At 26.1% G+C, this 26,230-nt stretch overlaps 1 protein-coding gene and 1 long non-coding RNA gene across 3 annotated transcripts; one reads left to right on the plus strand and one right to left on the minus strand.

Annotated features, from left to right (window-relative positions):
• Window positions 1-3,508: 3,508 nt before the first annotated feature.
• On the plus strand, window positions 3,509-25,321 carry LOC129611103 (GATA zinc finger domain-containing protein 14). Of its 2 annotated transcripts, none has more exons than XM_055524054.1 (7): window positions 3,509-3,658; window positions 4,443-4,644; window positions 7,922-8,703; window positions 14,696-14,787; window positions 19,755-20,496; window positions 22,655-23,013; window positions 23,973-25,321. In XM_055524054.1, the coding sequence occupies exons 3-7, from the start codon at window positions 8,466-8,468 to the stop codon at window positions 24,063-24,065; spliced, it is 1,524 nt and encodes a 507-aa protein (XP_055380029.1). In that variant the 5' UTR covers window positions 3,509-3,658; window positions 4,443-4,644; window positions 7,922-8,465; the 3' UTR covers window positions 24,066-25,321. The 2 variants fall into 2 exon arrangements, with proteins under 2 accessions (XP_055380029.1, XP_055380030.1); XM_055524055.1 differs by having other exon boundaries at window positions 4,542-4,644.
• On the minus strand, window positions 5,382-6,261 carry LOC129611104 (uncharacterized). Its single transcript, XR_008697122.1, has 3 exons — window positions 5,937-6,261; window positions 5,834-5,882; window positions 5,382-5,558 (listed from the first exon to the last, which is right to left on the minus strand). It is a non-coding gene; the product is annotated as an uncharacterized LOC129611104 (long non-coding RNA).
• Window positions 25,322-26,230: the final 909 nt, after the last annotated feature.

Below are 26,230 nucleotides of genomic sequence, written 5' to 3' on the forward strand. Positions count from 1 at the left end.
TAGGCACGTGATAATCTTCTAAATTTGCTTTACTCAACCATGAAAGTCTTTTATTATATTGAAACCATGAAAATTTCTTTGACGCCATGCATGTTTCATAATATGATTTTCTCAATTTCAATGGTTTTACTATTAGAAACCAAAAATATAATTTAATATAAAATTATTTTATTATATAATGATTTTAAAAATCTGAAACCGAATTATTTTCGCAATTGAATAAGTATGTAAATATAAAGATTCACCAAATTTTGTTAAATTACAATACACAGGTGAGCACCTCTGCAATTTTTTTAACCCTAATATTAATATATCATTAATTATTATTCTTAAATTAACTCTCCACCAAAATCTTTGACACTTTCTCCTTTTGTCTCTCCGTAAATTTTTTACATTATTAAAATCGCCATATATTTCGATATACACGGCCGGTGATAAAACAAATCCATCGAATTATCGCCCGATTTCAATTCTGAATTCGTTTTCAAAAATTCCTTCTTGAATTCAAATAATATTTTACATGGGAAATTGTGTGGCTTTCAGAAAAACTCGATGGAAGCTTGTTTTGCCTTAACTGACTTTATTACAAATAGTATTGATGGAAAATAAAAAAAATATACTACTTGTTTATTGATTGAGTTGCAGAAGTCATTTAATTGTGTTGACCATAATGTACTTCTTTGTAAGCTGTCCTAGTTGCAATTGGATGATGTCCAGCTAAGTTTGTTCAGGTCCTATTTGCCGGGTAAAAGACAACAGATGGGCTGTAATGGCGCGTGGTCAATTCTGCTTATTTAAAATTTACATGACCCGATTTCTTTAAAATATACATATATTGACTTGTTGCTGATGATATTGTAATTAAAATAAATTACGTAAAGCTTATACGAGTACATAGCTTATTCAAAAAAAAATGCGGGGTATGCTTTTGCTTTTAGTACAAAAATACTATAGTGTCTAAATTTAATATGCGTATAATTTCCGTTATGCTATTTGCATAACTGAAACTTTCTGTTGTTAACTCTATTGTATATTAAATCTAAGAGAAAAAAACATTAAAAACTAAAATAAAATAAAATTTAAAATTACTTGACAATTAGATTACTCTATATTACTACACATCTCTAGCTATAAGATCTGAATTAATTAACAATAAAATTAATCTAAATACTTGTTGAATTTTACATCAAATGAATTAAAGGTAAAGAAACATACTTTTAATATTCTCTAATTGAGTACATTCAGATGAAAATATAACTATTAGTAATAAGGTACATATGTTCTTAAAAACTGTCTGTACAAAATCCACTTGAAAAAAGCTAAAAATTTATTTCACATCCCACAATTTGTAGAATAATTTCTTTTTGAAACCATTAAAAGTAGCTCATCATTTTCAACACATTTTTCTAGCTTCAACTGGAATTATAAAAATATATGAATCTCACGTAAAAAATTACGTAATCAAGTTCTAACATTTCCAAATGATTCATCTCGTTATAGAAGCAATTATCTTTCCCGGTTTATCATGGTCATAAATCAGCGGGTCTTAAAATTAAAATAAATTTTAATTTTAACAACTCATTTCTATTTCTATTAATTAAAAAATCTTATCAAATTTTTATATTTATTATGACTTTCTTTAGTTTTATCCTCATCCTGATTGTATGCAATATTTTAACATTAAAATTTCAACATTAGTTTCATCCGAATTTATTTAAATTATTCGTTTAATTCAAATTCTAATGAAATAAGAAGGCAACAGAAAAGTATTTTTCTTATTGAAAGCTATAATTCCTTTAACTTAACTAGGTAGTCCAAGAAGTAGAAGTGTTTTTAATTTATAATACCTAAATTTCATGAGTGGCCCTATATTAGAGACGAACAGTATTTTGAGATTTCACATTTTTTATTTACTTTTACCATTTTTTTCAAATAAGCAAGTTTAATTGTTGTTTATAAATCTAAATTATTTCGCTTAAAATCTAGACATGCATGGTTGGTACCTTATTCTTCAAAACGTATATGAAATAGGTTTTCTATTTCTAATAACTTTCAAAATTTAATTAATTACATCACTGGAAAATTCATATTCAAAAATACAAAATGGAAGAAAACAAAACTACAAAAAAAAAAGAGATTCATAAAAAGAAAAAGTCCGAGTCATATATTACAAATTTATATGTATGTATATATAGATAATAATATGTTTATCTTATGAGACAAGTCAGATCAGAATATAAAAACTAGATGTACGATTACTCTTCTAAATATTGGAGCAAGAGGGAAAAAAGTATGTACATAATAAAATAAGGACACAAAATTGTGTTAACTAGGCAATACATGATGTAAAAAAAGCTCTTTTTCTTTTATTTGTTTTTGTTATTTAACATTGAAAATCAATTTTTGAGGTTATACATACATTGGCATACAATATATAAGCACATACATATATAAATACATATGTGAACAGCCAATCATGTGAACAACACATGACTGACGGTGTTGGAACTAATTTTGCTGAAAAATTTACTACTTTGATTCATTGGAAAAAGATTTTCTTAAAGAATTATAATTTAAAAATTACAATTTTTATCTACTTACCAGAGGAAGCGCATTCATTCGGACAATATTGTAGTTTTATTGGTTCTTCCCACTCTTCAAGTCAGGAAAAAGGTTCGTTTAATAACGAGTTTTCCGATGAGACATGGTCCACCAACGTGAATTAAAAATCTGCAACCAATTAAATTTGCGATTGTTATAGAAAATTAAATTAGAATTATTTTACATAGTTAAGAAAATTAAAATTTGGTTTAAAAGTTAAGAAAACAAAAGATTAGTAAGAATTCGTTTTTATTTGACTAACTTTAGGTGTCTTCGAAAACGTTTTAAAATTATAAAAAATTTTAATAACAAATTTTACAAAAAACTGTTCCACAATCGTCTCAAAGCTTTTAGTGCTTTTAGTTGCAACGTTTTTGAATAAAGTTTTTACAGTATTCATGCATGCTTTAAAAAATGTGTTTATTTGATCATGTTATGTACTCGTATTTTGCTTTACTGCTAAACATTCTACATATATCTTATTTCATCAAAATTTTTTGAATAAGGTACTATGTAAAGATTTTGTTTTAAGCACATTTTTGAAGTCACAGAACAGCATTAAATTTTCTTTGACATCCGATACAAAACTAATGCCGCTCTTATTGAATTCAACCTATTCATTTATAAAAGAGTATATAAGCTATAGTTTACCAAAACATTTTTAAAATGATGAAACCGAAAACCAAAGTAAATAACAGAAAAATTTTTTTATACTTTTCACCACACTTTTGTTGTTAAAACAAGCATTTAAAAAAGCTCTACTATATGTTTTCTTTTTATATGGTTACTCATCAATATTCTCTTTCCCTCAACACTCTAATTTAACAACTTTTTTCTATGTTACCGATACATAAGGATATTCTCCTCAGTATTAAAGAGAAATAATTATAACAAAATGGTGTCGCGGCTACAATAAAACAAAAAAAAATTTCATTTATTGTGTTGTATTTAGAAAAAAAAATTATTTTATATCAAAAAAATCTTTGAAAAATATTTAAAAAAAAAAATTTAATAATTGACAAAATTTTTTTTAATTAAACAGTTTTATGAAAGAAAGGTAAAGAATTTTTTTTTTTTGTAAAATAGTTTGAATCCACACTTTTGAGTTGAAAAATTAAACATTTTAAAAAATATCCTTGAAAATATATTTTTTTCCTGCAAATAAAATTGTTTGAAAAAATATTGGTTAAAGATTTTTAATTGCTTATCTTTGCGTGAAGTTTTATTTAGTTTTTAACTTTTAATTTTTCTAAACAGGGATTGGCGAATTTTAAAAAAATTATGCTTTAAAAACTAGCTGAAAAATTTTTCTTTCTTTACTATTGAAGCAAAAATCGAATTTAATATTGTAGAAGTACAGAAACTTCATTGATTTTGAGGGTTTTTTCTTACTTAAAAAAGGAAAATTCCATTAAATAAATTCTGATGGAAAGCTTATGTCAATCGAATTAAAAATTTTTTCGATTGCAAAAAATTGGTATACGTGTACAAGACACGCATATTATGTACAATTTTTTTGTAACTTCTTTTGTATTTATTTGGAATTTTGTGAAATATTTCAAGTTCATTAATAAAAAAGATGCTCTGAATTAATTTTTTAATGTATTACGTTTCATAAATTGATTTCTTGCGACATTCATTTTCAAAATCTTCAAAAAAAAGAAAACACTATTGAACACAAGGATACACACAGGGATTGAAAAAAAAGGATGTAATTTTTACTTAAATTTTTTCTTTTGGCTTATTTTAAAGAAAAATATAGTTGCTCCTCAAAAGAACGAAAACAATACATGTAATCAAGAATTTCAAATTTACATTTTTTTTACAAAATTTCTAATTAGAACAACTTTTTGAAATCAACAACAAAAAAAAACCAAAAAGAGATACAAAGAAAATAAAAAAAAAATTGTTTTTATTTTCACCTTGTTACCTTGGATAAGTGGAAAAATATAAAAAAGAAAAAAGAAAACAAAAACTAATTAAAGTCATATTGGAAAATAATGTTAAAAGAGAGAGAAGGCGAATTAGATGATATGCTATATGGTGAGTCCTTTTACATTTTACATACACATGTACAATGCATTTAACATATATTTTAGTGTTTTTTCTTCTTCTCACTATGCAATTATGAGCAATAAATAAAGTATTAATTTTCACTTTTCTTTTATGCTAAATTTTAATTTTTTATTAATTTTGTTTTTTATATTTTTAACGTAGTTAGTAATAAGGACTATAGTCCAATTATTTTTCTTTTATATTAACTAATGTTGATAGTACTTTCTCGTACATTTTATCTGTAAATGCCATTAAGTAGTTTAGTTGAAGTTAAAAAACTATAAGATTTTTTTTCATCACAAATAAAAAAAGCTAATTTTATTTTTAAAATTAAAAGAAAATAGAAAATTAATTACAAATGAATACAATATGAATTTAACGAAGAAATATAATGATTTAAAGTAAGAACGTAGAAGTTTAAGTAACACCTGGCTAAATTTAAGTAGATTGACTGGATATGAAAATAATATTATTCCTGATTTCAATGAACAAATTTAAAAATTTTTTAATTTTCAAAAACCTTTTTTTATAATCTTATCTAATTTAAATTTATTTAACACTAGATTGTCATTTTGACTGCTAATGAAATTTAAAATAATCAAATGACTTATTGTTGAACTGACTAAATTTGTTATATGACCAGTTCGGCTCTGTTTTGAAATAACATTTATTTCGATGACCTTTACATAATGGCATGCCAGTATATGATAAATTGTCGATTCGAACGTGCTCTAACTAGATAACTTGCAGTAGCTCAATACTTATGTTTTCTTTTTATGTTGCTGGATTAAAGATATATTTTCCATTGAAATTATATATAATTTTATCAATTTTGTAATAGTGTTAGAATTCAAAGATACATGCACTAAGTTCAAGTATATCATTCAAGTACCGAACAGCAACTGAAAAATAATCGAAAGCAGAATTTGTTACTACACGTACTTATTAATGATTAAGTTAAATAAAATATGTACAATAATACGAAAAATTCAACCAAGAAAATAATACGGTCAACTTGTTTACTAATGAGTTATTGTTGAATTTTTTTAATTATAATTTAAAATTTCAAGATAAAATTACCAACTAAGTTAGTTCGTAATAAAATAAACATTTGGAAATTGTTATCAAAATTGCAACATTTACCTCTGTCAAATTTAATTACCTCTAAAATATTTACCTCTCTAAAAGTTAAGAAATTCCGATCCCTATTGATTAAATTAACTTCTCTGAAAAATCAAAATAAACTACATAACCACATAAATGAACCATAACTTTCTTACATTGACATTTCGCCTAATTCGCAATTAAAACCTCACTAACAGCTTTTATTAATAAACCATATCAGGAGCACATATAAGTTGTCGCAAGTATATACAACTATCCATGAAGTCATACTCTCATTAAATTCACTCACATGCTGTTTATTCCGTTTTATTAGTTTGACTAGTATGTTTACCAAAAATGTATTTTGATTTCTTTAATGTTTTTCCAAATTCATAACCTTTATTCCTTTTTGTTTCTCCCTATACAATTATATTGTTAAATGCTTGTGGCACAAAGGTATCTAGCTAAACATACGAGTATAACGTGGCTGCATTACCAAAAAAAAATTATTTTTATTTTTTTTTTTCGATACCTTATTTTTCAATTATTTTATCCATTTATTATCATTCTTTCATTCGATGTATCTTTTTTTTGATGATATAATTTCCAATAAATATTTAATATTACACAGATAAATTGCAAAATTTACTGCGCAATACCATGAATTTGTTTGAATTTCTTTAGCATGAGTGGAATTTTTCCTTACTTTTTATTACGTGTTATTTAGGTGGCGACAAGTTTTACTAAACAATCGATTTATAACGAATTCTTTTATTACCGGGCGAATTGCATAAAATAAGAAGGTCTATTTGAAGGCGCCAAATTTCACAGTAGATGCATTTTTTCGTCATAGTGAAACATCAATAAATTATACATTTAGAATTATACATCTTTAAAAGCTTATCTAGCAAACCTTCTTTTTGTCTGTTTATTTGTCAGTCTTTTTGTCCAACAAAGTCCATATCTGTTTGAACACTCCTTTATCTCCATTTCGACTGAACGAATTTTGATCAAAACTTTTTGCTAAAAATGTTTGAGTCTATATTTAGCGATATGACAGATCGTTCAGCTTTGGGGTATTTTAAGCTTCAGCAACTATATTTTTATGTTTTTTATCATTTTTGAGAAATGGAAATTTTACACGTAAGCTTCAACAGATAACACCACCACCCAGTATCCATTTCGGAGAAATTCGGCGTATGCAAATGAACTTTTACTATGGGCCAAAATACATTTTTGTCGATGTGTGAGTGAAAAATTACCCTGCAAAATAAATTTTCTTGTAATATTACTTTTCGGGGAATACCAACACGAAATTTTGGATCAGAAAACTGAAAAATTTTTAAAATATTTAAATATGTATGTATGTGCATGCATAAAATTTTCTTGAATAAAATTATATAAAAATATTAAGTCATCTTTGGAATTTGCATTGAAGTATTCTTATTTGTCAATTGTTTTTATTATTTATTTTCAACTTCACTTCTTTATTTCATCTTAAATATTTTAATAAAATAGAATACAACTATCCACACCAATAGTTTGCGTCTATAGTCCTCTTTTTATAAGTTACACTTCACTGTTTTATTTATGAAATAAATTTAGAATATTTTATATCGTTAGAATTCGTAATTAGAAATATAATTAGAATTTTTTCATTCCTGAAACTCTTGGTATAATTTTACTAATTTTTGTTCAGTGTATGCAATTTCGGATACATATTAGTTGTGTTTTTCATATCATGTTGCAACACTCCACTTATTAAATTTCAATGGTAACATTTTATTTGAAAATCGTTTCGAATTCAATAAAGTTTCTTATTGAGGATAATAACATCGTAAATAGAATACATTCAAAAATATTATAAATTAAAATCATAATAGTATAAAAATATTATTCTATTATGATTTTAATGTTTATTGCTATAAATTCACGTTTCCTGTTTAATTTAAAATTATTTTGAATGAAATTATGTTTTCGTAGCAGAATTTTAATCGATTCATTTTAATTTCTAACGCTTTGATTTTCAATTTAATATCAAAATGCTCGCTATCAAAATCATTCCCAAAATTTATTTCCTTAGTGTGCCATTTTTTGATTATTATTTTGTTTTTTCTGTCATGAATCTTAATTTTGATGTATTTCTTTCCTTTACTTTCAGATTGAAAGTTAAGCTTTCAAAATAAAAAAAAAATACCACCATAAATTCTGCAATACTACTAAAAAATTAGAAGTTTCTAAATATAAATTAGAAATAAAATAAAACAAAATATATTAAAATTAAATAAATTTAAATGATCAATTAACTACACTTTTTGTTTTATATATTAGTTTCAAAGTGCACTTATCTTTTTTGTTATACGAAATCAAAATATTTTTATTTCTATTACCTTTTTTCAATACTTGAATTTGATTTCTAAAAATAATTGTTGTGAACTTATGCGTTCTCTAAATGTGAAATTTTTATTTAAATTAATAAAAAACTATAAAATTTGACACTATATGACATTTTACAAACTTGTCAATTTGTTTATACACAATTATTTCTAAATTTTTATGTTTTCTATAATTGGTGTGTAGTTTTACTGTTCTCTAGAAAATAAAAAGAAATTATATTTACGTATATTAATAAGAATATTATAAGAAAATAAGTAAAAAAAAAGTAATAAGTCAAAAAAAAAAAGAAACAACAACAATATTTTAAAATGGCGCCATTTAAATTAAAATTTCGTATGGGTAGTTCAAGAAGTACATCACAAGAAGTCGATTCTGATCCACAAGTAAATCAATCATTACTAGGCAACAACAATAATTGTAATAACAATAATTTGGATATTGGAGCCAGTAATTCAACAATAGATTCATCTGATTGTAACAGTTTAATCTCAATTGAAAACAATGATAAAAAATCCTTACTGCCGAATACAACAATTGAAAAATTAGGTAAGTAATATAAACCTTCATGTAAATAATTTAAATTACACATTAAGTCAATCGCACAAATATTTTAAAATATTTACTATATTAATACTTCACAATTCACAATATTGACATATATAAAATTTTCAAAACAAAACTTCTGTTATCGTTTTATTAGCTGCATTTATATTGAAGCTGTTTTATCATTCCTAAACAAATTTGCGTGGCAACTGTAATTGCGTTAGAATACTTATAATGTTTCTAACGTCAAATGTTGCTATTCATTTGACATTTCAATGTTTGTTAACCGATTAAGCAATTTTTAGTTTACATTTATATTTCCATTATAATTAAAGGTGTTATACAGGGGGAAATTCGCAGTGTTCTTAACAAATGTATTTTGATTATGATTTAAAAGTGATTTTAGATTTAGACAATTTTTTAATTTTAAAATTTTATTTTCCTCCTGGTAATGTTTAAAAACAGACGAAAGTAGCAAAAACGATGAAACAAAAAATAATAAACATTAATTTTGTTTTACCAGTAGAGTTGGATCAAACTAATGGTTTATAGAAAAGCAATTTTCCCTTGAACAAGTGAGAATACTACTTTCAATAACAATCTACTACGTTATTTAAATTATTTTTAACCATATAACAATTGCATACATTTAGGATGAACAAAATAGAAAAATTGAAAGGGGTGTTAACATAAACATAATGGTCGAATTGGACGGTTAAGTTATTGATTTACCATAAATAGTTATACTTTTTGATGGTATGGCTTTTACCATTAGGTTTCTGCATTTATAGAAATTTGGAAAAGCTTGCATTTTCGGAAATATAAAGTCCAAAAAATCCAAATTTTCCAAATTGCATGAAGGGATAACTTGAGAACGAATGGAGGTGGAAAAAAAAAATTTTTCAACAAATTAAACTATTTACTAATATCTAAAAACTAATTTATAGTTAATTTTAACGACCATTTTGTTTTTCTAAAGTTTCAATATGGTATGCCAGGGTGCAGCAAGCCCAACACTATTTTTCTGCGTCGTCAAAATTTGAAAAATTTTTATAGTTTCTTGGACATAAGGGAGAGATAGGTAAAAATTTTCTTCTACGGAAATAAGTTTCTAGTAAATATGTACGTACATATTAAATTTCAGTTCTGAAGAAAGGGTGTAGAAGTTTTGAAAACTGCTTCACGACGGACAGACGGAGTGAAACTAATAGACACTTTTTTTCAAGATTTTTTTAGAAAAGTGCTACAAAAAATCATTGTTTTTATTCATTATTTTTTTAGTTGTTTTTCAATTTCAAAGTGAAGAATAAATTAAAGCAAACATTTATTTTTTCAAATTTTATAATAAATTTTCTGTAAACACAAGATAACTAATCAACGGATGCTTTAACGTATGCAATCATCCTGAAGATGAAAAAAGTTCATTATACTATTATGTTTATTATATATGTATCTTGTAGGAATACACAAGGTTGTATGATAATAACCAACACGTTTTTCGTAAGATGTTATTTTATCCTCACAAACATTAAAATATTTCTGAAATTCTTGTAGTTGTACAGAACTCTTTAATGTTTTTTTCCAAGTGAAACGCAAATAGTTAGTTTAATTTGGTTTGAGCTTATTTTTCTCAAAGTATAATCAGTGTTGGGATATTTACCGATTAAATAGTTCTAGATTAAGCAAAATACAATGCCAAATTTAAAAAATTTGGTAATTCAAAGGTGTTTAATAAAAAGAACAAACCATTTGTAGCACTTTTCCAAAAAATTTTTGAAAAAAAGTGCTTATTAGTTTCACTCTGTCCGTCCGTTCGTCTGTCCGTGTGTCTGTTTACAAAACATCTACACCCTTGAAGATAAAAAGCTGAAATTTTGTACGTATATAGATCTGTACTAGAAACTTATTTTTGTAGAACAAAATTTTTACCTATCTCCCCACCTCTAGAAGTTATACCCCACCAAAACCCTAAAAATGGCCTTTTTTAACTATTTGTTGCAATGAAACCATAAGCATTTTTGAAATTCTGCAAACGCAGAAAGTCAGCGGCTTACTTTCCCTAACTCAGTATATTATAGATAAACTTTAGAAAAACAAAATGGCCGTTTAAATTTACCGTTATCTAAAGTCTTTTTTTTCCAAATTTTTGATGTCGTTGTTCTTCTAGACCCCAGTCTGTAGAAGCTTGAAATTTTACAGGCTTTTAGACATTAATAAATAGTTCATTTCGTTAGCAGAAAATTTTTTTCCATCTCCATCCCCTCTCAAGTTATCGCCTCTTGAAATTTGTAAAATTTGAATTTTTGGCACCTTATGTTTCCGAAACCGCAAGGTTTTTCAAATTTCTATAAACGTAAAAAACTAACGGTAAATTCCGTGACATTAAAAAATATAATTAGTTTTCTTAACTCACACAATTAACGCTTAAAATCGAGCATTATGTTAACCCCACTTCATATTAATTTTCGCTTTATTTCAAAGACTGCATATATGCGTCATCCTAAATATATGCAATCTTAGAAATAGTTTTGTATATGAATGAAAATAATTTTAATAGTGTGATAGCTATACATAGACTGTATTTAAAAGCACAATTTTCACTTGTTGAAGGGAAAAGTGCTACAATACAAATCATTGGTTTGACCCAACTTTATTATTTTTTTAGCTCACAACTGATAAATATGCAAATAAATGTTACCATCTTTTTAGTCTTAAAAATATTCAAAATAAGAAATAATAAGGATTATATATCACACAATAAAAGCAGGCTGTCTATAAAAAGAAAACTTTGCAGCTTTTTTTTTCAAAAATTTTCCATTGCATTTTACCGACCACATTGTGTAAACAATAGGTAGTTTAGGTGATGGCAACAATTTTTTCATACCGAGTTTTCGGTGGGAACGTACGGTCTGTATGTGCATGCGTGTATCTCAAGTTCGGCTGAACCGATTTTGATGAAATTTTATATGTAAGTTTATTTCGACCATGGCACGGATTAATCAACTCTTGGGATATATCAGGCCTCGGGAACTGCACTTCTTAGCGGGCCTGGTTTACATTTTTGATAATTTTGAAGAAAATACTCAACAGATTTACTTGAATTCATATATAAGCTTCGCTCGACAGTCCACGAAATCTCCTAACTTTTGGAACAAATCAGGCGTCAGCAACTGGACGTTTACTACGGGCCAAATATACATTTTTCCCTTTATAAAGAGAAATAATCAATCGCTTTCATTGAAATTTAACATTTAAATTCGAAGTGTTAAAGCAATAAATCCATAAATTTTTTAGAAAGATCAGGACTCGGAAACTAGTCTGAGGGCCGATTTTACATTTTTTACAATATCTACGGAACGAATTGAATGAATTTCTTGAAATTTGATATTTGAGTTCTGGTTTTTACCAAAACTAACTGGCACTTCAGGGAATTTAGATGGCACAAAATGAAACTCTACTAAGAGCCAAATTTATGTTTTTCTAGGTATGTTAACTAAAAGCTTACTAATGCCCTAAAAATTAGAAATTAACTTAATAAGACAATACACATCGCGATCGGTTTTGTGCTAATCACATCAGATTTTTTAAAAGACGATTATGCTAAAAATACACTTGCCATAATCTTTTGAAATCTTAATGCAAAATTTAAATTTATTATGCCAAATTGGCATTAAGAATGCCAATATCCCGGTTAGTTTGTTGTAACAAAATATGTAATATGAAACCACAAAATATAAAAATAAATCTACGATGAAGTCTGAAGACTATTTACAAATCAGATTGAAATTATGAAAATTATAACAAAATTTAAAACAAACTGATCCCTGTTCAACACTTGCGCAAAAAATGAATTGTAGTTATTTTTACTTTGAAAAACCTCACAGTAAATCTGATGAGAGTTAAGTAATTTCTATTATTTACCGTCAGATAAATTTTGTTGTCAAACTATGATGACGTATAGCTATTTTTACAGCTTACATTTTTACAAGATTTACATGTCAAACTAAGTTTAAATCTTAAATTTTTTCTACCATTTAATATTTAAATTTTTTCTTACAATATCGTAACAAATAAAGTACAAATAGGCTTTACACAAAAGTATACGTCAGTCTAATACAAAATTTAGGTAAAATAGTTACAATAAGTATTATATAACGTATGTGTTAATCTGGCATTGCAAGAACATAAAAGTTATTGGATTTTTATTGGGTATTATTTTAAAAGCCCTTCAGGGAAGAGAATGCATCCCATCTCAAATCTAGTGTATTTTATTGATTCGAGGTGATTTGGGTCATTAGCGCATTTATGGTTTTGTGTCCTCATCGCAGTTCTCCCTTCACTTTTTGCACTATCTATAAATATTTTGAGACTGTCAGAATATGTGGGTATGTGGTCTTATCGTCTATTCATCCATTAAACGATCATTACTTGCCATATGCTCATAAAATAATATTGTATATCCAAATTATAGTTTTTCAGTTTGCGCAAAACGCATTAAAACTTCGTACGCATCTTTACTTCAGTTACTTCAGTTCACAAACTATGCATATATCAATTTTTCCACTCTTTATTGGAAAAAGCCAACAATTGTTTTCTGAAATTTTTAGCCAGCTTTCTTGAAAACTTCTTTTTGAGTTACTTTCTCCTACTTTTTGCTCAACTTTTGAATAAAAGCAACTTACATATTTTTACATTTCTTATATTTCTTTTTAATTTCTGTTTTTTGGTTCTGACATTAAACGATTTTTAAAATGTATTTTCGGGATTTTGGAATTAATTTTGAAAATTTTTTGAAAAAGCTAATCAGGTATGTCAAAATTCTTCCCTTTAGTATAAGGCAACGTAGATCAGTAAGAAGTGCTTATTGGTTTATTTAAGTTTATTTATTATGACATTCTAAATAGATTCTCTTCATTTATAACATTGTGTTTAAGTACGGAACATTGCACTTTTTAAATTCCTCCAAACATAATTGTAACACCGTGTATTACAATTACATTTTGAATGGATCATTCCTTTCTGCATTCATATTTTGTATAGATCCGCTGAGATTAAGAAGTTTGCTAAATATATGTTTGTAAAATTTTTGAGTAGTCAAGTGACTAGCAAAGGCTATATTTCTTCATTTCTCTCAAAAAATTTCTACGTTCTGATGTTTGTTTTTTTGGTTGTACTTAACAAATTTTATTTAGTATAACACTATATAGTACTTTTTATAAAAAGTAACAAATAATTTAATTAAGGATTATTATTGAAACAAATTAGTTGTCGAAGAGGAAATTCAAAGACATTTTCATAGCATATCCACAAGAATTCACGTACATTTTTATATTCCCGTCTTTCACATTAACTTTTTCTTCCTTTTTTATTTATTGTTTTATATTATGTAATAAGATGCGAATTTAATTTCCATTACACAGAAAACCTTTCTTTAAACCATACCAACTCAACCTCTGAATAACTTTTTGAATAACTCACAATTTAGCTTTAGCATTCTACATGTTAATTTTGTGTGTAGTCGTATATTAAATGAACGTATAAGAGAAAAAAAATCGTTATTATACTTTTTAATTCTGTCAACTTTTCATTTATATTTTATTGTTAAAGATTATTTCCTTAATATATTCCAACATTTCCTTTCAAATTTATTTTTAATAATCTCTAAAATCATTTTCATGTTTCTTCCTCACTAAAAAAAGAAAAAACGAAACACAACAAAAATTATTATTAAAAAACATACAAAAACATTAACTTTATGTAAAACTTATTACAATATGAAGTAAAACGAAGAGCACTTTTGAACACCAGACACTCACTATAATGCCACCCTTTTTAATGGTGGTTTTTATTTAAATTAAATTGCAAAAATATAAGTAAGAGGTGCAAAAATAAAATTTCTCAGGTGATATTTTTTTTTGTTCCTTTTTTTAGTCCAATTTTTTTTTTTTTTTTTTTTTTGCTTTCCAACATAATTTTTCGTATATATTTTCCACAGGTTATACAAATCCAATTGTTACACATACGACTGATGGTACGTCAGTTGATGGGAATAGTTCACCATCATCTTATGAACGTGTTTTAGAAGAAGTAAGTATGTAGATATTTTGTATATAGTATTACATATAGTTAGATATAAATATGTATTTTCATAACGTATTTATATAAGTATGTGTATTTATTATCACATTTAAAGTTATGCACATCAAAAGCATAAATTTTATTCCTCAAATAATGTGAAAGTGAAAACTTCCCATTGTAAGTTTTCCCCTCATTAATTTTTAATTCTCCACGTTCTGCAGGAAAGAACTTTTTATAATTTTTTTTTCTTATTTTTTTTTTTATATTGAAAATTCTATAAGAGTCAGAAAATTACAACAGCGTCGGTGTTGTGATTAAATAATTTATTATTTCACAAATTTTGATTCATTAAGTATAAAATCGGAGTAGATTAGAATGTTATGTTTTTTAAAAGAATGTGTGGAATACTTTTTATTCAGTTGGAAACAATTAACCTAAGAATAGAAAAAAAAAAAATATTAAAATTTTTATGTTTTGTTTAAACGACAATGCAAAATAATGTTTTTGGTAGAAATTGAAACTTAAGTTTAATTATCAAACAGGATTTTACGGACGTTATAGCCAAGACGTCAAGACGTCATATAAAAAGGAATTAAGATTTAAATATTAATTTTTACGGATCATGCAAATTGATTGAAAAAGTCTATATTGCAATTTCGCAATACTTTATTCAATCATAAATTAAAAATAATGAAACAATTCAAAAGTCTTCTGCCACCTAAACATTTACTTCAATCGTGCATTAATTTTCTTCCTACTGCATTAATTTTCTTTTACGCAAACAGTGGTAGCTTTTTAAGGAAATTTAGTTTTACTCTAATATCTGCGTCTGTATATGGATATTGTTATAATATTGCAAAATCAATATAAAATCAAAATTTTTTAGATGAAAATAAAAGATAATATTTATCACCACAAATTTATGTTCAAATTTAATAATCCGAAAAAAATTCTTAATAAAAATAATAATAAATTTCTTAATTTATTCTTTTTCTTCTTCAAAATATTTTGTATATGTATATTTATAAAAAGAATAGAGATTAGGTAATTTATGATTATCATAATATCTTCATTTGTAACCAAAGACTCCTCCGCACAATGAATAATATTTTCAAATGTAATATTGTATGTACTCACATTCAAATTTAACCTAGATACAATATACATATACAGCAGAAATTTAATGTACTATAAAAAATATATTCCCCCAGGATAATGTAATCATTGAATTGGAAGTTGTAATACCTTTTCTCTTTTTTTATTTTTGTTCAATAATTCCCCATTTTGATGTAATATCGATCAATTTAACCTTTTTAAATATGCCCCCAATAATTTTGTTATACCTAAACAAAATTTCTAAATGTATGTATGTATTTGTATTTATGCATATAATATAAATGTGTTATGGAATATATAGCATGATTCGTCAGAATAGTACAGGGTAAGAGTCAAAGCAGCGAATCTTGAGCGTTGACAGCCGCGGCTTCCATGATGTTTTCTAGCGGGCTCGCCAAAATGTTCAAAAATCTTTTAGAAATTTTTCCATTTTTTTTTATAATTTAAATATTTTGAAAATTATTTAAAAAATTCAAAAAATCAATGTTTCTTTCTCTATGGAATAAGTTAATGTTTTAGCATGTTTTCAATGATATTGGGATTTGTTTCATTCCGTCCGTTTTTCTGTCAATTTTGCAAAACGCCTGTCTTAATCATCTTAAACCCATTTTTCCTTTTTAATTTTTGACATCGGTTTTCTTTAAACGAAAAATTTTGGAAGTTTAAAATTTTAGTTTGCAGAAATAAATGGTTTATTTTGTGAAAAGAAACTCTCTTTCCAGCTTCATCTTCCTCCAAATTAACTTCGAAATCATGTTTCCAAAACTGCAAGCTTTTCAAAATTTCTATAAACCAGAAACCGAACGGTAATGCCACGCCATTAAAAAATATAATCATTTATACTAACTCAATTACTTAGTCTTCGAGTTCATACATTGTGTAAGTGCTAGGTATCCGATATTTATTTATTTTTTAATATGATTTTAAAAAATCTATAAATGAAAGCAAAAGAAAATTTTTACAATAAAATATAAAAAATATATTATATTACTTTCTTCATCTGTGAAATTAGTATAGTTTCATATACCGACTTTCAGAAAGTTTGCCAATCGGAAAAATGTTTTTCAATTGTAAAAATTTTAATGTATACAGAGTATTTCGCAAAAGGTGGCAAATAATTTCGGGGATAATTTTTTCAGCAAACTTTCCAGCAGACTTTCAGCTACAGCCTGTTACCAGGTGCTTGTTTCACAGGTAATTGATGGTCCTATTTTTTGCAATCTTTTTCTTACAATCAATTAGATTTGAGACATACTTTTCGCGATAAAGCTCGCCAAAATCAGAAATTTTTATTTTTGGAATTTTTTTTTTTTGAATTTTTTTTTTATTAAAACTCGAAATTTCTCGAAATTTGTAGTTTGTTTTTGGTTTTTTTCGATGCGCTACATTGAGAGCTAGAATATATGTCATACAAAAAATTTTCCTCTGTCACTCATATAGTTTTGTCAGTAAAACGTGTGTAATGTGTTTTAAAAGCATGCGAAAAATGCATAGTGTAAACATTTCAAACAAATATAACATATCTAAATATTTTTAGTATAGTATGTATAATAAAGCATTTGTTGCAAATGTATCGACTATGCATTTTTTGCAAACAACATACAAACTAATAAAATCACATGATATATTTAACTACTTGATTAATACTTAATTATTAAATAACAAAAATTGTTTATTGCAACAGACCTTACTTTTTTGAAAGTTTACCCTACTTCAATTATTCAAAAAAATACTGCAAGAATTTTTATAAAGAAGAATCACTTTTTTACTTTAATAACAATCATACACATAAATTTAGCATCTATTCGTAGAACAAAGTTTTCTTATTATGCATATTTTTATACTCCAAACCCTAACAGAATCTTGAATTTATAACCAGCAATTTTTCAAACCATTTGAATTTTATAAACTTTTTTAAACTGTGTCGAAAAACTATTATTTAATTGTCATTATAGCTATAGAAACTAAATTTTTGAAATATTTTCGACCTTACATCTAGATGCAAAATTGTGTTAGCTTTTTATAATTGCCTCTATAACAGAATAAATTTTGTCCTTAAATTTTATATAAAAGTTGACTATATGAATTTAGTTTCTTGCTTATCCTTCTACTTCCGGCTTCCGAGTATTTTTATGCATTTCTTTTAACTGAGTGAGATCCTATAATGGCATTTTTATATTTGATTTCCTTCATTTTACTTTCTAATTGAATTTTACTTTTTTATATAATATGCATTCACATTTTATAAATCTAGGAGACCATACCTTACTTATATTTTCAAATAAGAGCACTAAAATTCAATATACTAAAAAAGTGTAAGAAATATTGCATATTTTTCTAATCACTTAACTTTCAATAATTTTTTAAGAAAAATAATCATTTTCCCTAATAAAATTTAAAGAATAATCTCTTCCTAATATGTTGATATTTTCTATGCCATAGAAAATCTTTATTGGGTGATAAAGTGCACAATTGTATTAAAAATATGATCAATTATTAAAAGAAAATTTTCACTACGTTGGCAAGTTGGAGGATTTCCTGGAGCTGATTTAAAAATAAAATTGTGTATAATGCCCGATTCGAAGTTTTTTTATAACACTTGAGTTTTTTCTTGAGTGCAAGTCGATTTGTTCCCAAGGTTTTGTACTAAATTTGGCAGTTTTTAATTTATTATTTTTATGTTAGCCTATTCTAATTCTTGTTAATATTTATAGTAATTATTTTATATAGCTACATACTTCTTTCATAAAAATATTAGGTGAACATTTTCATATTTATCTAAAATGTACAAACAATTGGTATTCTGTCAAATAGTAAACTATTTGTAAATGTAAAATGTAAACTTTACGTTTTTTATAACCATTAGCTCGATTTCTTGAAAACTTAGTAATTCCTCTGATTTATATACGAGCAAGAAATATAAAAGTGAATCTTTTCCAATATATATTGTATTATAAAGAATTTGAAAAAGTTAACGGACTTATGACAAATATGGGTGTTTTTACATGCCTTGGTTTTAACTCCTTACGAAAGGCAAACCAATAAAATATTATTGTATTATTTTTGTTATGTTAAACCTTATCTAATGTCTGGGTTTAAATATTTTTCATTTTCTTTTATAAAAACCATAAATTTTGGTTTATAAGTATGTATAATTAATAACAGGGACCCGAATTTACTTTCATATAGCAGTTGTGGGCATACAAAATTGAAAAATATCATCAGTTTTACGCTAAAAAAAATTGAAATTGAATTGAATGATGAAGTCAAAACTTTTTGTTAAAACAAACAATTGAGAGGGATTAGCAAATAATTTAGTTTTCTAATGTTTTCGGTAAAATTTTTAATAGATTTAGTTTTGTGATTTCAATTAACTAAAATCCAAAGATGATCATAAAATACTATTTTAATTAAATGCAGAGAAAAATGAAATTATAATTGAAATAGTGTTAAAATATTTAATAAAAGATATTTTAAAAAAATGTTAAAAGAATCTGGTATCAGCAACCTGAGATCTAAAGCATCAGTTTATAAAATCTACAATTACATATCTACATATACATATTCATCTTTTCATATACCTTGTAGTTTACTTATAAAAAATATGTTCATGTGGACAGGATCGATGTGGCATAAATACGAAAGTAATTTTATACTAACATCCATCATTGAATCCAATCCATAAAATTTGCTAATTTATCATAAAGTGGAAAGAAAACAATAAAAGTCAATCCATTAATTTTTATATTCTTCTAGATATTAGATATACTCATACAATTTATACCTAGTTATAAGCATAAAAAGATGTATAATATCTGCATTTATATTAGATATTAATATTCTGTAATTTATATTTATAGAAGCATTTAGGAAATTTGGATTTAGGGAGTCGTTTAACAATATCAACAGAAATCGCATCATCATTATCAGAAAGTAATATTGTAAATGGTGATTTAGTTAATATTGAAACTGAAGTAAATCAAGAAATATCATCCATAATAAAATCATCAACCCAACAATATAACACAAATTTAAAGGAATTAAATACAACAAAAAATATTTTATTATCTACATCTACAATAGAAAATGAAACAGCAGCTAATAATACAATAGCACAATCACAATTGAAAAATTTAAATTCAAATTTTATTCGAAATTCTCATAATAATATACACGGAATCGGAAACGAAATTAACAATATTTCAATAAATTCAAATATAACAGATGATACAAATCAAATTTTATGTGGTTTGAACAATATAGATGGAAATCGTAAAGAATCAATAGATTCAACAGAATATTTAATATCAACAATGACAGGAACACCACCATCATCACAAGAAAATTTATTATTAAATAGTAATGACGATGAATGTACCGGCTCATGTGAACCGTTATTTCATGCATCAACATCATCAGGAGCATCAATATCACCATCTTTACTTACATCAAATAATCGACAACATAGTAAAGATGAAAGATATCATCAAGAGCATGAACAAAATCATCTACAACAACAACAACATGATGAACATGAACAAAATGATGATAATGTTATTGAAGGAGTGATTCTTGATAATGATATTGATGAAAATTCATACGGTAAATATTTTTAAACTATTCGATTTTCAAACGTACATATATGTACATATGTATATATTTGTATGTTTATTAATTTTTACCGACCGTATTGTGTAAACAATAGGTAGGTCATGTGATGGCAACAAATTTTGCATATCGAGTTTTCGGTTGGAATGCACTTCTCCATAGTAGGGAAGTGTAAATAAACTATTTTTAGCAACCTGTCGGTCTGTGTGTGCAGGCGTGTATCTCAAGTTCACCTGAACCGATTTTGATGAAATTTTATATGTAAGTTTATTTCTACCATGGCACGGATTGATCAACTTTTGGTATATATCAGGCCTCGGGAACTGCACTTTTGAGCGGGCCTTTTTGACATGTTTGAACATTTTGAAGAAAATATTCAACCGATTTTCTTGAAATTTCATATATAAGCTTTGCTCGACCGTCCGCAAAAATTCCTAACTTTTGGAAGAAATCAGGCATCAGCAACTGGACGTTTACTACGGGCCAAATATACATTTTTGTGTATATAAAGAAAAATAATCAACCGATTTCTTTGAAATTTAATATATGAATTCCTGGTTACATGAACATGTAAATTTTTTGGAAAGATCAGTTCTCGAAAACTGATCTGCGGGCTGATTTTACATTTTTTACTATACCTACGGAACGGGTTGATAGAATTTGATGTTTGAAAATTTGATATTTGAGTTCTGGTTGTTACCGAAACTCACTGGCGAGCATTTCAGGGAATTCGGGTAGCACAAAGCGAAACTCTACTAAGAGCCATATTTACATTTTTCTAGCTATGTTAACTATAAGCTTACTAATGTCCTAAAAATTGGAAAGAAGTATTTAACAGACATTTTTATAATATTCTGTAACACTTTCATTTAACTAGACAATACACAATGCGGTCGGTTATGTGCTGACCACATCAGATTTTTTTATTTGTCTTTAGAATGCTATTTGTATTGTGAGATTCTTTATAAAAAATTGGTGAAATTTTAATGATTCATTTTGAATTCCTTTTAATTTGGTTTTTTGGAAAATAATACGGATATGTCTATCCGTTTGCAGGTCCGTCCGACTCTTCCTCCCTTCGTCCGAACGATAACTCGAAAACTAATTGACCTAAACTCACCAAATCTTCACAAATGATTTATAATTGTAAATGCCGGAGTCTTATTTAAATTGGATGTGATCAAATCAGTGGTTCGCGTAGCTACCCTGAAACTTCATTTTTATTTCAAGTTATTTGAATATATCTCTAAAATTACGGAAGCTATAATTTTGAAACTTCGCACAAACAAATATATTATTAGAACTGTTATGTGTGATAAAAGTCATCGAAATTTCTTGATTTCTTGCGGTAGCTACCATAAAACTTCAATTGCTGTGTGCAAATTGAAATGGTAATACGGTAACTATAATATCCTTGCGAACGTATGTTTGAAGGGTGTTATTAATTCTCCAATCCGTTTGTAACCGTTTAATCCAGCGTAATTAAAGTCATAATCTGTTCCATAGTCAGTTATTGCAAATTTGTTCACAATAAGGCAACAAGTTCATATGCATGTCACAGAGTTCACGGTATCAACTCTATTTCTCTTGTTTTATCTTCTTTTAAAATAATTGCTACATTACAAATAGCTGTTGTATTGGGAAACAGAATTGTAACTTTTTCTCCATTCGTGTATACCAAACAGCATCTGCTCTGAAAACTAGTCGCGCATGTTCTGTTAGTCGCGTCCTTAACGTAATATTTTGTATTCAACAATTTTTCTAATATTTTGAATAAATTCAATTTAAAAATTTGAAATTCTGCACTGTAATGCAAAATACTTTTCAATATTATCACATGACCTCAAGTAATGTGAGTAGCAGAATATTGATGAAAGCTTTATCGTTTATCGTGTAAGACTTTTACCAATCATGAATGAATCTCCTGCCGTTCATACATACTTCTATATAAATATCGAGGATATTTTTAAGCTTGCTTATTTTGTTTCAAAACATTTAAAAATTCAAGAGACCTAATTTTGCTAAGTGTCGTACCACACGCACACATGTTTTAGTGAAGAATAACTAAGACCTTATGAAGTTAACTGCTAAATTCACCAAACTAGAATAAAATATTTCAAATTAATTTTTTTTTCATTTAAAAAAAACATAGATAATATGCACAGCCATCAGTACTGTACTGGAGAAAATGATCAAGAATGCCCCAGTTATATTGCTGAAATGAATGAACTGAAGAATAGTAATAGGAATAATGAAGATAATTATAGTAATAGTGGAAATTATGTACAAAATAGCTACTACGATGATGAAGATAATGATAATAATTGGGATTCAAATCAGCAGAATCTTGAATCAATATCACATGAGCAATTACAACACTTTATAAGTAATAAATCATCAAAGAAAATTTACAAAGCAGTAGCTAAACAATGGGGAATAACATGTAAGATGTCTGACCAGTGTCGATGTATGGATTGTCAAAGTAATTATTTTGACTGTGAATATGACCAGGTAATTGTAGCATAATGCATTTACACATATAAACTAATTACATAAAATTAAAAAACTATTTTTAAGATAAGGGAAACTATATCCTTATCCAAATCTTAGCAAGTATTTAATTTGAGTTCTTTTACTTATAATTAGCATATTGAGAGCATAAATAATGTTTAACAATAAAGATCAAGATCCTTTTCTTTCATGTACTTTCATGAAATTTGGCATACGTTTAATTTATTTTCTAAAAATTTTCAAAAAATTAATATATGGAGGTACCATATACCTACCACATAATGTATAACTCTGCAGAGGTACTCTTACGTATATATAGTGTACTATAAAACTAAAATTGAATAGTTAAAGAATAAGAGTACCGTTTTGGGAGACAGGCTTGTTATAGCATTACACTTTTGCTTTCTTACGGTTAATAAAATAATTCGAAAACCTGAAATTTGCTTTAATTAAGTTCGGGAACCTGAAATATTTATACGTTTGGTTTATAGAATTTGGACCCAGTACAAAAAAAAATGTATTTTCATGAGTTTGATCAACTATAACTTCGAGTGGAAGGTGGACACGAAAAAATTTTATTCCTGTGAAACACAGCCTTTACTAAAATTTATTTACGAATTGCATCTTTTTATATTGATCCATGTAGAACCTTTGCAAACAGACATTTATGATGTAAAGTTCTTAATTCCTTAGTCTTTCCCTCAAACCGTTATCCTTTCTTATAACAAATTTTTTAAGCATATATATATAAGTATATACATATATGCTTAAAAAATGTATACTTATTATATGTATAAGTATATATATATAAATATATACATATATACATATGTATAAGCACTTATATATGGGTATATACACACATGTTGTATATCTCTCTGAATCACCCTGTATGTATACATATAAATTTTAAAATGAAATATTAAACTTTAATCTGTTTTCTTTTTCTATATTTTTAGAATGAACATCAAAAAACTGATGGCGGTTTGGGTGCTGGTACTCCAATGTTCATAAGCGAAGTAATGCACGGTTCAGCTTGTACTATTTTATAAATAAAAACAATTATTTGCCTTAACTATTTGAGACCCTCTACAAAGTTAAGGTGTTGCCTATTAACCAAAAAAAAAAAAAATCAAAAAAAAATTCAAAAGTAAAAGTAAAGCTTTAAAAAACAAAACAAAAAACGAAAAAAAATAACTAAAATAATTCTGAAAAATTTCAAAGGAAATTTTTTTGTGATGCATTCATTAATTTTGTAAAATAAGCGAATCTTTGGAAGAAAAGTCTATAATTTTCTATACACATAAAAAAAATTTTGAATTCAAAATACAATTTAAATGTAACAAAATATTTATTGTAAATTTTAATAAATTTACATAGAAAATAACCAGTTTAATTAAAGTTAGTTGAATTACGAAATATTAACTGATATTTTTTCACATATAGTATTTGTTCAAATTTATGGACTACCAAGAATATTATTAAAAGCTATTTACATAATTACATAAATAGAATATAGAGTATAATTAAATAGTAACTTAAAATTATAAATTTAATTGAAAACCTTAACTATAAAGTAATGGTTAAGGTTCATTTTACATGTAGCCAAATTTTTGAAGCTGGAAGCACTGTGTAAGTTCATTTAATATTGCATATGCAAAACTTTTACTACGAAAGCTTAGAATTTTGTCAGGAATAATTAATTTGATTAAAAATAAATGTATTTTCCATAGTATAATAAATGTTTTCAGTGTTACAAACTGATTTAAAATATTTCGCTTTGAAAAAAATAATATTTCATATTCCGTTTCAAAAAATTTAACTATTTAAACGAAGAAAAATCAATATCTAAACGGTATAGTTAGGGTCCCTTTTTTGTATGCATGATACACAGACAAAAAAAAATGGTGTAATTAAAAAAAAATTGGGGTAAATTGTAGGATTCAGAAAAACACTTTTAATATGATGTTTCATTTATATTTAATTCAATAATTTATCCCAGATCACGAAAGCAAAGTGTTCATTTAGAAATAATATTTCATTAACCATCATACATATCTGGATAAAACGAAATTAAATTACTTCTAATATCGTATATCAAAAATGAACTCAAAATAACAAATTCCGTAGGCACTATGCTTAGCAGTTATTTTCACGTGTTACCTATTATTTTAAAACAGATTTTTAGAGTTTGTAATACTATAAAAAAATATTGCTTGGATGGCCTAAAATAGTGCTACAAATAATGACGTACAATGAATTTTTTTAAGTTACGAGATTTTACTAATTTTTTTAAACATTTTACATTAATTGTCAAAAATATTGTAAGACAATTATTTAAAATTTGCTAAGACTTTAGCCATAAGAACATTAATTTGAATATACAGTATGTAGTATGTACACAGTACGTACTAAATTCATAATCTATAAGGTTTTAAAAATAATTTGTCAATAAGCTTATTTCTAAGGAATCTTGGTAAAAATATGTAAAATCTGACCCCAGTAAAAATTTTGTTTCGAAGCCCTTATATTACTGAAAAATTTTGTTTCATCGTTTTAATAACCAGATTTATAAATTTTGTGAAAATTGGTTCATTATCTCAATCGCAGGGGGATCTCACAGACATCTCTCTGTAATAAAAATAATAACATCTTAAATAATTTTTTACGCTTTACTAGCACGGAAAAGCTCATTTGCGTCAAAAGTTCAACATACGAAATTTAATGCCATCACATAACTTTCGCAATGTGATCAGTAATAAAATAGTCTAACACTAATTAATTACAGTCTAAGAACAAAAACATTTATTAGTATAGCGTTATACTGACATTGAGCTTATAAAGTAATGAAACGGCATATTAAAAATAGTATGCCTCCAAAGCTTGAGAACTTCTTGAAAAATAGAATGGCTGCAAATTTATGAATATATGAATGAATTACTTAGAAGCGGAATATAATATGTCATAAAGACTTCGAGAATATGACGATCTACTTTCAAAAGTACGATATTAGATTTTTGATAAGATCATCAACGTTTCATAACGAAATAATTTATATTATACAGTATGGTACTAACTCAGCCAAATAAACATTTTTTAATATGAAAATTAATATATATATATGTACCTATATGGCTATATACAATGTTGTATTGTATAAATGTATAACAAAATGAAAATTATTTAAATTAATTATATTTATATCAGATTATAGAAA

The sequence above is a fragment of the Condylostylus longicornis genome, unplaced genomic scaffold, assembly GCF_029603195.1.
Source record: "Condylostylus longicornis isolate FDR11 unplaced genomic scaffold, ASM2960319v2 ptg000048l, whole genome shotgun sequence".
Lineage (NCBI taxonomy): Eukaryota > Metazoa > Arthropoda > Insecta > Diptera > Dolichopodidae > Condylostylus > Condylostylus longicornis.